This window comes from Topomyia yanbarensis, chromosome 1 (genome assembly GCF_030247195.1).
Source record: "Topomyia yanbarensis strain Yona2022 chromosome 1, ASM3024719v1, whole genome shotgun sequence".
Lineage (NCBI taxonomy): Eukaryota > Metazoa > Arthropoda > Insecta > Diptera > Culicidae > Topomyia > Topomyia yanbarensis.
In genome coordinates this window covers 172094196-172110982 of record NC_080670.1, presented here as the reverse complement: position 1 = coordinate 172110982, position 16787 = coordinate 172094196, and the positions used below count along the sequence as shown (strand labels likewise).

Here is a 16787-nt window from a genome sequence, read left to right as displayed (position 1 = left end):
GATCCGACAAGAAACTCTTTGTGGCTCTGACGTAGACCCCTGTCAAAATTGCAGAAACCGATTTCCTATCCTCTCCGGACTATACGATAAACTCCACCAATCAACTGTCCTACGATCTTTTGCTAGGTTCTTTGACTAAAACAAATGCCGAGCGAAGTTGAAATTAAATTGAGTGAACGTACAGAAGTAGAAGTTGAGCTTACATCCTTTGGGGTTTCAATGTAATGTGCTACCAACTACACCACTCTGAGTTCAGAGGAAGGACACTGAAAAGATCATCCGGATCCGTGCATCCAAGTGCCTTTCAAACGGGCTTCCTACGAAGAATGAGGAGAGCGCAAAAGATACAGATGTGAGAGACGTGCGTAGACAAACTATTCGGGAAGCTAAACAAAGCGCCTTTAGGGAACTTCAGTTGGGCCTACGTCTAAACATTTAGAATCATGCTCGGAGCCAAAAACTCAAAATCATACTACTCGCGACTCTTCAATAGTAGTGACTTCCAAGTGAATTATTTCACGCAGTTCGTCACTCAACTCCTTCCTCGACCGTCAGAAAACGCAGCCAGAGACTTCAAGTATCAATTTTAAAGTTCTTTCATAACTCCAGGCAACAAGCAGGACTTCAACCAGCCTATCTTCCTGAGGAAATAGAATCTGGTCCTCTGAAAAGGAGAGAATATCTTTCCTTAATCTAATGAGACCAAATAACCAATGCAGAGGAATCTACCGATACAGTGCAAAGCAATTACCATAAATTGCTGGTCAAAGAATAGTCGACGGGAAATTTTCCAGACAGCTAGAGCTGTCCATATCTGAAGGCGTTGGAGCAACAAGTGGCACTAGTAATTTTCGGATGACCACCACAACCCGTTGCATAGACAAAGTTATTGAGGAAAGCGTCTCAAACTTGGAACTGGATCTTCGCCACTTTTGGACAGAAGCGGCAAAGTGGAGATTGGCACTATCGACGCGAGATCTTCCAAGAGTTCGCGCGCGATCCCTTAAAAGTTCTTAAACATATCGAAGCATACGGAATCAGTAGTTAGATGCTAATGTTCATCAAGAACTTTCACGCGGATCGCTCATTTCGTTAGATGATTGGAAACCATCGATCCGGAACCGTAAACGATGAGACAAAAAATAGGCTATACCCAACAAACATCGCAAGCTGAAAAGGCCATTACTACGATTAAATAAGCTGAACAAGAACTGGTTAAGCCATTATGCAACGAAATTGTTTGTTGGGTAGTAGCTCACTTTATTCCTGGTCGTGAACGATATTGTGGTAGTGGTACCCAGCCCTCTGGCAAGACGGAGAAAATAAACGTTACGACCCGAATCGGAACAGTCGTCAAAGACATCACCTGGCTTTCAGGGTATAACTGAAGAAGATGTTTGGGCGATGGTACGACGAGCTACAAACTCTACAGGACTTGCGGCGAAACAGAAGATCTATCAGACCAGGCAAGATGCGCCAACGGGTGGTCAAGTGGCAAGTTATTAACGAACGTATGTGTGTAGTAAAGACCGTTTCTTCAATGGCAGCATAATCAATGTGCACTGCCAACTCGAAACAAACTTTGAGGACAAGAAGGAAGCAATTTACGCTTAATGATATGTGACATATGCCGACATGTGCACAGATGCTTCTGAAAAGCTACTCATGAAGATGAAATCATTAAATATATTATATGGAGCAGGAGTTCTACTGAGCTTGCGATTGAGAAATGTGACGCCCAACAGACCAATGGAGGCGCCAGCCACTCCATGCCAAACCTTGGAACAACACCGATAGTAACTCCTTCCGGCTATCAAGTGCAACAGGCCTTTTCAACGAGAACATCCTGCCACACTACTTGGATGTCGTTGGGAACCTAGAGGATCTGCAGTTTCTATATACTGTGCAGCAGTGGCCATTGTACATACGTCGGAGTTGCGAACACACGCGTAAGGAGACGACGCAGGTTATAATCGGCCCATCCCTCAAAAACCTGGGTGGATTATAGAGCAGTATAGCAACACTGCGGACAAAAGCTGATCGCCTGATACAGTAAAACAGGGCATCGATCATTTCAATGAAACCAATGTCACCTAGATCCTCGACACGTCGCGACGTGCAAGGTAGGAACACAGCCGAATGTCCAAGAGTTTGGATACGTTACCGTTCGATAGAATGGCGAAGGGATGTGGGCTGGCAGAAGAAGAGCAAATAATTGATGAAAATGAAGACATGTCCCGCGGTTGTAGGGACCACCCGGAATATTTGTGAAGTGATCCGGAATACCATAAATTGGGCTGGATCGGGACCCGATTTTGAACATACTACCACTAACTTCGTTTGAGTGTCAGTGTCTGCCTCCGGAACGAATATTTGCTATGAAGTATTTTCCCTGACTTCTCCTGCGAGGCCTCTTCGTTACCGCGGATGCCAGTGTGATCTGGAATCTGGCAGATATCGGTTGGACGCTGTCGGATCACGGATCTCCTAGATCCACGGATGCTAGGACGTGCTAGCCGATAAACAGCTGACCGATTCAGTCATGGTGAATAGGTCCAATTCCGAGGGGTCTTCGGCATTCACACATATTTGGATGGGGCTTGGGTCTCTACCACCATCGGTTAGCTAGTCGCGTACAAGTACAAATCTTTGGAAGAGGTATTTCGTCTACCTTTGCCAATTGTTCCGAAACTAGGCTTTTTTCTAACATAAAGAATGTTATGTTTTAGAGAACGAGGTGATCAAACGGCAAGGTGTCTACTTCGGCCATAATGATTAAGATCGGACTTGTAACGTACGCTCCGTATGCAAATCTTACCCACACTGCTGTAGGCAGGCACGAGAGTTTTGGTGACAGCATTTCTACCCTTGCTAACTAGTCCCATGCCATACAATGGTCGCGAGGAAACAACGGCAGACCCGATTTGTAGCAAGGAAGCTCGTTGACAACGGAGTAGCTTAACTTTGATCGTTTTCAGAATACCAAGTCTAGATTCCAATGCCTCCATCGTTAGTGCTTAGAAGTGCAGCGATCGATCGAGGGTGATACCAAGAGTTTTTAGATGCCTTGGTGCCGGAATGGCTATTGGATCTATCATGGCGGATTGCGTGAACCTACGGCGAGTACTCAGGTTACAGTAGAAGATGCTCGATCATCAACGGCCTTCACTGCTGACTGTGATTTCCGAAAGAGGTGTTGTTCTTGCTCCCCTCGCACTACAAGATGGATGTCGTCGACGTACACCAGAACTGATACGGTATTGGGAACCATTTGAAAGAGTTGAATTGCTACGAGAAATAGACTAACGAAGAGCACAGAGCCCTGTGGCACACCACATACAACATGCACGATAAATCTGTCACTTTCGTAATATTCGTAGGATGCCATATCTCCAGGTGGTGTGATAACCCTTGGATAAGTCAAGCGATGCTATGAGGTAATGTTCGTCCGGATTGATTGAAGTCATCTCTCCAGTTCCGCAAAATGCGTGCAGATAACCCAACCAGAGCTGAAGGCTTTTTGACGAGTATCCAGCCGCCCGTTCGAGTGCTCCGAGTACTTTTTGTCGAGTTTTTAAGGTTCCTTTTATCTTTTATCCTGCCGCTGGTACGGGGTATTGTGGTGTTTGCCGCACTGATCAAATGATCGACAAAATTGCAACGGATCAATTAGCGCTGGCAGTCAATCGTTCGTAAGCTATCCAGTCTGCTTAGTTATAAACTGAGACGGCTATTGGTACGCGATCAAAGCTATAGGCGTCTGGAGGCACCGGAGTAGATTGAGAGATCGTTAGCTGAAATAGCACCGTTAGCTAGGTCGATTAGTGTATGGATCCATTGTTGAGCTAAAGTAGCGTTCTACCAATGTTTTCTGCGATGAATTGACCAAATAAGATTGATTATTGGATTCCCCAGCATGTGACAAGCGTTGAAATCACCTAGCATTAACATAGAACGTGGAAGCTGTTCGAGGAGATCACCTAGTTTGTTTGGGCACTGTAGGGTTCTGGAACGAATACAAATCGATACCAGCGTCATTTGCTGTGGTAGTTGAACCCGAATTGCAATCACTTAGACACTGTTATCGCCATCAATCCGTTCAAAAGGCAATCCATCCCGAATGGCAAGACCAACTCCTTATTGCCAGTGTCGACAGCTACCGGTCTGAAGCAAAAAAGTATAGTTCTTGCGGATAAAGTCGGCTGGAATCTCTTTATTGTCCACTTTTATTTTCTGTAGTGGTATCGGGTTCAGTTCGTACACAGTGATCAGTTCGCTGATGTTGGTTCGCAGACGTCGAATGTTCCATTGAAGTGAGAAGCCTCAACTATGTCGTCCGACAAAAGATGATGTTGATGATGAATGTGGCTGGCGATTTTTTGCTGGTATGCAACCGAGAAATCAGTGTTCTGGTACTGTTCATATTATTGCGATGTGTCTTCGCCGGCGGAAATCCAGGAGGGGAATTGCGAAGACTATAAATCCGGGACAGTCCTTCTCCCCTCGGTCGAAGGTTCTGCATGAGACGCATTCCCATGAATTGGAGTTAGAAAGGTAGCGTCAAATACGTGGCAAATGCGGGGTAATCCTGGCGAATCAGATTCAGTTCTGAAATATAGCTATCCATAAAACTTTACTTAGATCTCAAAATCATCGAATGTCCAATGTCCATATCCATGCCGATCATCATGATATTGTAGTCTACAACAAAAGGATGAAGTGGGTAATTCTAATTTATGTTTAATATCACTAGACCACAATTTCAAGACACCATTCTCCCCAAAAGTAACGAAAAGCCACGAAATTTGGAAGAGTTAAATTTTTCAATATTCCTTATGTAGTTCAACCACTACCTGTGTACTAAATTTTTACCTTCCTATCAGACCCCAAGTGACAGGGCGGCTAAGGTGCTTCTATCAAGATTTCTGAATCCTCCAACACAAACAATAAAGGTAAACAAAACTCCAAAAATAAATGTTACCGTATTTTTTCACTCCAACTGCTGAATCTCTCAATGCTTCAGGCCAGGGATCTTTTCCGACCAGCTTGGACAACAACGCACCCTTTCTCGTTTGGTTTCCGTTGATTGCTCCGGCAGAGTCCTTTTCTGTTAGCTGACGATCCAGTAAATTGACGCAAACAGTCCCGGAAGTCGCCGCCATTAGCTACCCAGGTGGAAACTTTGTCCGTTCTGTGTCATACTTTTTGACAATTAATTGTTAAGGAGCGCTTGGCTCGTTCGATGGATCCACCATAGTGAGAACGGATGGTATTTCCAATCATTTAATTTATCCTGGAATATATCCCTTCTTACCACAGGCCGGCAGTTTTGACGGGTATTTTTACCGTCGCCCACGCACTTCGAATCACTGGTTATGGTGGCGGGAATCTATCCCGAAAATAAAATAATTCGCATTCGTCACGCGATATCAACAAACCAGCATAAACGCCTCGCTGCCATCGCCGGTGGGCAGCATAGTCGGCAGAATCGTTCACAAAAGCTAAAACGAGCAAAATAAAAAGAAAAAGCTGCCACGGGAAATTCATAATATACAAAAAGCAAGTTCTAGGAAATATTGAAGGTCGGTTCTTGCAGGATAGTTCTCATATCGAAGACAAGCCTACTAGGGTTAAGTAGACCAATTAATGAGATCCCGTGAGCCTGACCCTTTTGGCATGATGATTTTTCCAGCAATATTGCGGAATAATAATAATAATAATAATAATAATGCAATAATCCTAAAAACAAAAATTATAATAATTTTCCGTTTCGTTCCTTTCAGTTCTTCCTGCGGTTAAACTACTTGGAGATGCACCGGACGTACGGCTGCAGCATGAACCCACAGCGGGCCCGACCTCTGTGTGATTTCTGCGGCCGAAAGTTCTGCCAGCCGCAAAAGCTCAAAGTTCACATCAAACGAATGCACAGCGATATGGCCGAGGTGCTGCGTGACTTCCAGTGTAAGCTGTGCTCCAAACTGCTAGGTTCGCGAGCAGCACTACAGCGTCACTCGAAGGAGGTCCACAGCCGGAACTCCGCCGTGGTAAGCTGTCCTCGCTGTCAGAAGCTCTTCCAAAACAGGAGCAACCTGAAGATCCACATGTTGACCCATTCCGGTGTGCGGCCTTTCAAGTGAGTACTTAGCCATAAATTCAGCTTGAAAACAGTGTTACCTAGGTAATCCTTTCTACTAGATGTGCGGAGGGCGAATGCACGGCAGCGTTTACGACTAAGCAGTGTCTTCAGTTCCACTACAAGAAGGTACACGGATACACTCAGGAGCAGATGCCGAAAATTGAACGCAGTGTTGCGTACACCTTCGATGCGTATTCTGGGGGTATGAATGATGGATTGGTTGGTAAGTAGCCTATCCGCTGTCACTCATACGGGAATTCCTAAACTTCGTTGACGTAGATTTCCTTTTAGATGGAATACAACGACGACAGCGTCGGAAGTTGGAACCAGGTGAAGAGGGTCAACAATCGCTGCATGGAGTTGAAAAACGGAAACGCCAACCCAAGGAACTGTCCGGAAACATTCTGAAGACGAAGAACATTCTGGAATCGTTTAATGAAATATGCAAAAACGATAGTAATCTGTCACTGCTTTCCACGAAGATATCTTCGATTTTAAATGGGAATCTAAAGGACTTTACCAAAGTACCCAGCGGGGTTTCAGGGTTGGACAGTGATATAGTGCGGAAGGAAGAACTGGATGATGATTTGGACTCCAATGAGTGCGCCGAACGTGACGAACGCTTAGAAGCAATCCAACGGCATTTGAATCAACCGATGCAGGACGACAAACATGACGATTTCAGCCAGTTGCAATCCCGTTTGTCAAACATATCAGGTCAAAGTGATCCAAATTCACTACACTACAAGCTGAACAACGGTGAAGATGAGAAGCCCCTCTCGGATGGCGATGGTTTCGGGGATCTCAATTCGCTGAACGCCAATTCAAAGTACAAAGAGTTCCTTAATGGTGGTAACCCTGGATTGGTTATTAGCAAAGGTAGCAAGAAATGGATCAGTGATGGCGATCACCTGCATGACGATAACAATTCGGAGAATATGCTGACTGCGGCCGCTAACCGAGACTTTCTCACAAAACTGATAATGAACGGAAACGTTGGTCACCCTACTTCCCAATCCAATGCAGCTGACGACGATGAAGACGATGACGACAATTCGACGATATTAGATGTGGTCGATTCCAACAATCAGAATCAGCAGAACGCTAATGTACATAACCACTTGCAGGCCCAGCAGCAACAGCAACAGCACCAACATCAACAACAGCAGCAACAGTATACGTCCAGTTTCGCGGGCCTGAACAGCTCACTACCGGACCTACCGACGTTTCAAAGTCATAGTTTCTCGTCGCACTTCAACCATCAGTCACTCCTGGGAAGTTTCTATAACAATAATAGCGGAGTTTCCGGTCGAAATGCCATCAACACTATACCGACCTCTGCCAGTATGCTGGTGGAAGCCGCTCTGAACTCGGTGAGTAACATTATAAACGAGGCGGAGATGAATAACAGTAACAACGAAAATCAAGATCTACACATGGGTGATATCGATGGCACCAGTGGAACGGGAGCTGAAAACAATCTAGCAACGGATTCGTTTGCCACAAATGAAGTCAACAATACAGCGGACGATATGAAAATGTTGAAGCCTCATAACTTCCCACTGCAAATGAATTCGATATCACAGTTTTCATCTCAATCTCCGGATGACTCAAGCCTAATCCAGGAACGTAGTGAGATAGAGGTTGCTCGACCGAAGTCGCGCGATAAGCTTCCAAACTATGGTGATAGCGAACTGCTCGGTTATGACAGTCAGCAACAACAGCAATCGACGCCACACAAACACAACCCTAGCGTAGAATCCGTTCGTAGCGCGTTGTCTCCGGAGCAGAATGATTTCAACTATTCGAACTCTAATGGGCCTCAGCGACAGCATCAACAGATAGCTACGAACTCCCCAGTGCGTTCTAACTCTCGCCAAATATACGGGGAGCACGATCTCATTTCACCAGCTTCTACGCCGTCTCTACCACGGTATGATTTCGGTGCCGATAACAATAACTACGCACGTAGACAAGAGAAGACCATAAGTTCGCTGGCTTTGGAGAACTTTGAAGCAAATCTGAAAGCAAACAGTCACCACATGCAGCACTTGTCTAGTGATGAGGATAGCAGTATTGTGATTGCCGAAAATCTGTCAGTAAACGCAAACAGTACGGACACGAAGCTGAAAATGAACAGTCATCCTTCATCCGCAGACTTCATGGCGTCTAATTCGGGTGGGGCTGTTAGCAAATATGACACCGGTCGAAACAATTTAGGATCCGAATTGTCAACCGACCTTCGACTAAAGTACAACACGGAATCGAGCGTCGATCTCCCCGATTTTCGATCTAATGGTAGCTTGAATGAAACTTCCGATTTTCAGGGATTAGATATGAGTTCTCGAGCAGGTCTCGCATCCAGTTACTCCCACAGTAACTTTCAAGTTTCATCGGCTGGAGCAAATCTGAACTTCAATCGATATCACCATCACATCTACGATATATTGAACGAACGTGAACAACATCAGCAGCAGCAACAGCAACAACAACATCAACAGCAGCAACAAGAATTTCATTTACAGCAACAACAGCAGCAGCAACAACAGCAGATGCAACACATGATACAAGACCATATTGGCCCAGAAACCGAACCCGACCAACCTGCATCGGTTGATTTGAGTCGTACGTCAAACTATTTGGTTCCATCGCCCCCATCTCCAGCTCTTTCCTATTCCCATCCTCACCCGGATATGATTCGCATGGTTTCCTTGGATCTAAGTTCGAACAGTGGTGGCAACATGATCGTAGGAAACACATCTCATCACGTTCGCCATCCGTCATTTCTATCCTCGCAAATCCAGCACTCCAACCGAGACTCCCTTCCCGACCACCACCGTCTACTTGCCAGCGAGCAGTTGGCTGCCACGAACCATAGACTGCTGGTAGATCCTACGGCCCATTTGATCTTCGAACAGAATAACCGACTGCTGGCGGAAACGCCAGGCCCGGCACCACCACCTCCGAGGCACGTGGTTTCACCGCAACGAGGCTTCGGAGCTTACCATCACCACCATCACCATCAGATGGGCTCTGCGTCGAGCTATCACCACCATTCGGTCAAGCAGAACCTAACCTCTCCACCGTTGAATCAGCATGCGTCTGCTGCTGCCGCGAATTACCATCCCTTTCCCACTTACTATTAAAGTTGGATACGTTGGATAAACAGCGGCCTCAAACGGCATATCGGCTACCTTGGACATCTGGACATTTGAAATTCAGTCATCTCTGTACCACGATACCAGCAAAATAGTTCATTGTGCGCTATGCAAGTGATTTGGCCTGTACTGACGAGGTCGACTAGCGAGTCGACATAAAATGACATTTTTCGTGACTAGCGTTTAAAAACTCTACAAGATGACGACACGAATGTATCCGTGATTAATGAAGTTCATGTTTGACAATTGAATACTTTACGGTGACGTCACAAATAAATTTAAGAGTTAATTTTTGACAGTTCGCTTGTACTGTTTATATTGACATTCTTGACGATTTGCTTCGAGCGAATCTAGTCGCCAACAAAAAATTTCTTAGTTCATGTAAACAGTACTAGTAAACTGTCAAAAAAGTGAGGTTAACTGTGCTATTAAAGAATCTAATTCTCGGCTGTTTGTTTACATTGTCCGTTGCGTGTGCTCGTGTGCAGCGGATGTTTATCGGTTGCATTCGAACTTACGCAGCAAGTCACCGAGAATCGTCAGACGATGTTTCTTGAGCGTTTTTTTTTTCAAAATGTCATATCTGCAATGAGTTACTCTCTTTGTTTACTTTCTCTTCTGTTAATAATTCAGTCACTTTAACATTTATCCCTCAGCTCTTTGCATAATATGCTAGTTAAAACCACCGTCTTTCGATCTGTACTGTAAAATAAGTGAAAAGTGTTATAGTGACGCCGTAAAAATCGAAAGAGAAAGTAAACAAAGAGAGTAACTCATTACGTTTTGAAAAAAAGCTCAAGGTTTAAGTTCATTTTATAAAGTTATGTTGAGTTTGCATAAATGTTCTTGAGCAAAAGGCGTTGAGGGAAAAGTGAGAGGTCTCGTAACGTTTTCGTTTTTCGCTACTACATCGGTGTATTTAAAGACGCTGAATCCCTCTAGATAAAGACTCGCCATCTCTATCGTTCGTTTACCATTCAACTGTCAGTATCAATCCCATCGAGCACGAGACCTGTAAAAAGCACTCTGAATCCGAAGAAAATCGTTTCGAATCCTTCCGGAACGAGGGTCAATGAGCTCTCGTGCTCGATCGGAATGACACTGACAGATAAATGGTAAACAAACGATAGAGATAGCGAGTTTTTATCCAGAAAGATTCAGCGAAGTTGTGTATTGTAAACGGATCATAAGCTGATAACACCCGAGTTAGAATAGAATACTTTACGCTGACGTCACAAATGAACTCGATGTTCATTTTTGACAGTTCGCTTGTACTGTTTACATGGACTTAGAAAAATTCTTTGCGATTTGCTACGAGCGAATCTAGTCGTCGCAAAATCTAGTCGTCGCAAGCGAAACCGAGTTCGCCCTAGCTCAACTAACCCGACAGGATACGCGCAGAAATCTGACAGGGCTGCCAAACCAAGACTTACATAAATCTAGCAGAGCGGTCTCTGCCAGAAAATTTGCTCACTGGGATATTACATGAGCATTCAATTCCCGTTAAAAAAGAAATGGTGCCGAATTGTTTCGTGACGAAAAAAATAAAAAATTATTCTACAAAAACCGGTTGAGGTTAGGTACTTTAGTAAGCAAAGCAAACCAAACTCCTTTGGTTTAACTTTGCATCTGTGGTTGTAAATGAGCTGTTAGAAATTTTAATAGTAAACATCACGTTATGGTCACTTACCAGTCGACTTCTTCAGTATGCGCCAACTAAAATGACACTAGAAGGTGGAAAAAATTGTCGGATTGTCGCAAAATTTGCATTAATTACAGCAGATCCATGTTTTGATTAAGCAGGCCGAAATATTTGGCAGTCTGTCAAAGGAACTACGAACTGGATACCGCTAGACGTCTTTTATTCTTTCATTATCTCTAAACTGTTCTTTTTTCTTTAGGAGTACTGAAAGTACGCATACGAATCACACAAATTATACTAGGAGTAAAGAGAAACCAGATATTTAGTTACCAGAAAACAACTAACTAGCACAAACAAGGAGAACTAATGCTGATCTAGCTCAACAAGTATTATCTGAAGAATAAACACACAAAATACCCACCAGAAGAGGATATTGTAGCGAAAATAAAGTACACAAAGTAGAGATACCAGTAGCCTCAAATCCGTTTACAACTCGTGAAACGAAGAATAATCTGTTAAATGTCGCTATTTATCGATAAAGACTATACATACATAGTTTAGCAAACCATCAATCATCGGAACTGTTTTTAAGTAACTAACTACACGTTTCAATACTTTCCCCGTATAATTGTATTTGGTGGATGTGAGCTCCACATTCAAAATATTTGTTGTATTTATAAAATCATCGATCAAAAAAAACAAAATGTCATAGAAAAAGGTTTTACAAATTAGGTTTTACACCAACCGACATAACCCTACAAAATGAGCCGGATGAACTTCGTTTGACAATTCTCGGTGGTTTGTTTACATGGAAGTTACGTGAGTTCGAATGTAACAGATGAGCACCCGTTGCACTCGCACTCACGCAACTGACAAAGTAAACAAACCACCGAGAATTGTCAAACATGAACTTCTTTCATCATGAGTTCATTCGTGTCGTCATCTTGTAGAACTCAATTAAAACGACGGCATTATAAATGTTTTTGTTTTGCATGATAACTTTTGTTCCAAACTATTCAGCACGAATTGAGAAACCAAAACGCATGACGGAGAAAAATATATCGTAGTTTGTAATATTTATTCCAAGTTAAGAAAGGAGTAAACATAAAAAAAGCTAAATATATCCAAGGACAGCCCAAGAAGAAACAAAAAAAATCGAAAATAACGAAAACAAATATTGTGCCAAAACCAAAAACGTCACAAATACCACGGGACAAAATATCTTTTTGTTAATTGCTCTTGTCTACCGAATTAGCAGTCTTGTCAGTCAACTCGTTTTACTATATAGTAGTTGTAGGATCGATATTTACAAACCCCAGTTTCTGTATTTGTGTAATATTGGCAAAACTTGAGACACGAAAATAGTTCTGTATGTAACAGTGACACAAATCGAATGCAACATTGACGATCCTGTGTTCGAAACCTATTTCAGAACTCGAGATATACGTTTCTTCCTTGTAAAGAACACCACAAACACACACACATACATGATCTCTCACCCACTGAAATTCACAGGCCCGAGAAATTTCATGGAACAAAACTCACACTCATACTTGACCAATACGGCATACGGCACATACGAAAGAACAATAAAATAATTTCTGTTTCCAGGAGAAAAAAAACTTACCGGCGTATAACACAAAATATGAAGAAATAAGGAAAACAAATATTCAGCAAAAACTTTGCAAGTACTAATAGAATCAAGTCTATACCTTAATAATGGCAACTGAACAAAAAAAACTAAATCAGGCAAGTGTATTATACGAAAAAGTAATAAAGAAAATAAAACTATCCTTTCTATACGAGTTGTTAATTGTCCGAATGAGGGAGTTCTTGAGAGTAGCCTAAAGGGTGTACGGAATCAAATTGTTCACTATTTCAGGTGAAATTAGTTCAAATTGTATTGTTTACATTGTGTAAGATTCACTTGCAATTTTACAACTGCTGCGCAACCGAAGGTAACAGTGGTCAAATATTATAAATAGTGTATAGTGTAAAGGATCACAAGCGGGTGCTCGAAGCTTTCAAGAGGAATCCTAATAGTTCAGTGAGAGGCGTGTCAAAAAAAGTGCATTTAAGCAAAACATTAATGCAATGACTACACACGTACAAAGCCCAAAAGTCGTTGAAGCGTATTGAATGGCAGTGGTGAAATCAAGTGCGCGGAAGCAGTAGGCTCAGCTGTTGACGAAGTTGCATAGTTTCGTCATGGACGGCCAAACTTGTATAATAGCCGATTTCTAGCAGCTTCCAGAAGAGCTTCTTTTCTTCTCTGCTCGTCACATTAGTTTCTAAGTCCCTAAGGAAGTTAGAAAGCAAAAAGTGTAAATTTACCAAAAAATATGTAATTTGGCAGGCAATTTGCTCGTCTGGAAAGCGTAGTACCACGTTCGTGACAACAGGAACGGCCAAGGAGCAAGCGTCTACTCTCTCTTCTGAGATCTCACAATGGCCCTTCTAGTTCGCTGGCCGGGTTCAGGCACGTGCCATTACCCGAAAAATGTTCTGGAGTGGTACAAGACTAATAAGGTTAATTTCGTGCCAAAGGATCTTAATCCCCTGAACGCACCGGAATTGAGAAATACTGAGCCATTATGAAACAGGCAGTACAGAAGCATCCTTAGGAAGTGAGATTGAAAGCCGAAATGAAAAAAAATGTATTACCACACAAAAACAAGTTGGGCCAAACGTTGTATAATACCAGCACTGAAAACTGACATACAAGTAAAGTTTTCAACTTGTGTGAGCATTAAACTGTCGCTTTGAAATGACAACAGCGAGTAGCAAATTTCCACTGGTCAGCGCTTCGATCGGCCAGCAATCGCTATACGGAACTTGTGTGCAAACTTGGACACAATAGTGATTTACGCATCCGAACCTGTATGCGATGGTGATTTTCAACGTATTTTCATTTAAATGTTTACACAGGTTTTTCGGAAAAGTTTGTTTTTGCTTATATGTCTGTTCTCTGTGATGCCAGTGAGCAGTGTTATGAGGAAGGTAAGTGCATATGGCTATGGAATTAAATAAAACAAATCTGAAAAAAATCAATAATTTATTTTATTTTATTACCTTCCCTGAAAGGTTGAATGGGTGAATTTTGACGAACTTTTTTATTTGATGCAATTTGATTCCGTACACCCTTTAGACCAGCAGGAAAAAATCTCCGATTGATCAAAATCTGTATGCCGTGTTAAAGAACCTTAACAACTAGTTAAATTTTCTTCCGCAAGAGTGATATGAAGTCATCTTGTCTTAGCCTACATCAATAAAGGCTACAACATTTAGATATGCGGCACTTTCCAATACGTGTATTTTTTAGATTTTTTTCAATCGAAAGATTATCTAATTATGAAACAAAGGTAGAAACATTTTATTTCATAAAAATAATTGAAAAATACCCTTCATCTTAATTTCGAAGAAACTCACGCACTTTTCTGTTGATGTCGCTCATCAATCGCCGAACACAGACGTTTCCGGGCCATTGATCAGTGCAAATAGTTTGCTTTTACTGTGGTATTTAGTATATTCAGTTCACGTTGTGAGCGAAGGTCAGCCTTTGTTTGTATTGGCAACCAGACAAACAAGATTACTTGCTGCGAACGCGTTATAAAAGATTTTCGCGTCTACATACCTGCAATGGCAGTAAAGATTGATAGCGTAGTCATCGAACAGGGTTTGAAGATCTGTTAAAGTACTGAGTTGGGTGATTTGGGTTGCAAACAATTGCATACAGTAAAAATCGAGGAGAGTAAGCCTATTTTCTCTCCATCAGACTCGCTTCGGGTGTCCCTCGTCGGTTGTTCTCTTCCTAATGATGTCCTTCTGGACAGAGATTTCACTGCACCACTTCACACACAAAAGAGAAGAAGATATGAGGCTCGTTTTGTGCATCATACTCGTAGGAAAGCAGAGAACACATTTAAAAACGTTGTCAAAACGATTCTTCCGATCAAGCCTTATCTGAATTCTAGTTTACTTCGAATTTCTCTCTGTATGCCATCACAAAAAAGAGGCTCTTCAAATTGACTCTTTGGGCGAAATTGTGCATCTCTTGTAGCACAGCGCTTACACTTTTTCGGTCTTCAAGTTTCTCTTTGCGCGGTGATTCGGCAAATGCGGGAAAGAGCGTGAGAATGGTTCTTACAGCAAAGATGCTGAAAAATGTATTTACGTATGATCTTCGATCATGCCTTGCAGGAATTAAATTAAACGCACCATCTCGAGGTACTCTTATACAGAAACACTTATAGAATGCCTTGTCACCTATCTCTTCTGCAAATTCCTATGCTCTATTGACTTGTGTTGAGTATGAATCTGATGATCAACAAGAAGTAAAACCTTTTGTTAATCTGGGGACGTCCTTCCACCCCTAGCCTGCCTCGTAAGGATCCCAAGGTGTCTCCCTCTCAGAGTGCGCCAACTACGCCTAATAAATCAATTGGACAGTAAAATAGGTGCAAGCTGCTCCCGGAATAGGAAATTTTAGTTCCAAAAAGGTGTACTCACCGCTTCCAGGGACATCGAAAATTCCAAGTGTTCTCTGTTTACAAATAAACACGCCGGAACAACGCATGATACTCCGTGCGTGACTGGCATCTTTAAGACCCCGCAGCCATTAAGTCGTTGACACATTCCATTCAGTGCAAAATTCCTAGCCTAGCGAGTTACAAAAAGGAATGAAATAGAGCATACCTGCATCTTTCTATTCTATTTCCAGGTCTCTCCTTCATTCCTTTTTGTAACGCAAACGACGCAAACGTTTCAAAATTTTATTGAGCAATCGTTTTGATTCAAAATTCTCTCTGGTTTTAGGGCATACTCATATTCATGATCTTCGAGTCTCAAATTTAAGGCCGATTTCTTCACCCTCGCTTAACTGATTTTAAAACTTGAGCAAGAGTGACGAAATCGGCCCTTATTGCCAGGATGGTTCCTTCGGTAATATACTTTCGACCCAAAAATACACCGTTGAATAGCATTTCTGTTGGACGGGAACTGCCAAAGTGGCACTCGGCCGTGACTGAGACTGAAAAGATCAAGTAAGATAAACTGCGTGTAGTCGCGGCTGACTTAAACCAAGCCAAAGATATCGCTAGTACTGAATTCTACACGATGGAGTATCGCCTCTACATTCCATCTCGCAATGTAGAGATAGGCGGTGTTCATGCGAGTTTAACTGTCAATGTTCTGATAAAAAGCCAGGTTAGTCGCTTCAAGAACCGTCGCCTTCAATCAGTTAAGATATTGGAGTGCAAGCATCAGCACTCAATGTTCATGGAAAATGGCAAATATTATCCACCAGACTCGTTTCGCGTGACTTTCGCCGGATCTGCACTTCCGAGCTACGTTGAAGATGGAGGGCGCCCATTACCAGCAGCTAGGTCATATGGCCATCTGCTGTAGCAATAGGCAGCGGTGCTGAAAATGTGGGGAACACCATGCCGACGGTGCCTGCAGAGAGCCCCCTGATATGTGTGGAAGAATCCGCAAACACTTTTGACATGCCCATAGTACAAACAGCGTGTGGATAAACTGTAGTGATCCGCAAAAGATCGCTCCAGACGCTCTCCGCAGAAATGCTTAGAGGAGCTGTTCCACTTATATCTTACGCTCTCTTGGCAACTGACGATATCGTCTCTAATGACCTCTTGGATAGCCTACGAAAAGACCAAAGATGACCTAACCCGAGCTTCCTCGTAAGCGCCCTAGATTTTCTCAAACAGGTTTTGAAAATAAAAAAATTAGAATGCAATTAGAAGTGCTGCTACAAATCCGAACATAAAACCTGCTGTTGTTGGGAGATTGAGAGACACAGCACGTCCCAAAAATCCCAAATGCCCCTAATTTA

The 16787-nt window shown here is 42.8% G+C and overlaps 1 protein-coding gene across 4 annotated transcripts in view; it reads left to right on the top strand.

Annotated features, from left to right (window-relative positions):
• The window catches only part of LOC131681533 (uncharacterized), a 28250-nt gene extending 16585 nt beyond the window's left edge, over window positions 1–11665 (top strand). Inside the window, exons 4-6 of one of the 4 annotated variants that reach the window (XM_058962383.1) lie at window positions 5784–6133; window positions 6196–6338; window positions 6428–11665. In XM_058962383.1, coding sequence (XP_058818366.1) covers window positions 5784–6133; window positions 6196–6338; window positions 6428–9282 — 3348 coding nt within the window. In that variant the 3' untranslated portion in view covers window positions 9283–11665. Of the gene's footprint in view, window positions 1–5783; window positions 6134–6195; window positions 6360–6415 lie in introns of all 4 variants that reach the window. The other 3 variants (XM_058962374.1, XM_058962364.1, XM_058962356.1) reach the window with 3 other exon arrangements.
• Window positions 11666–16787: the final 5122 nt, after the last annotated feature.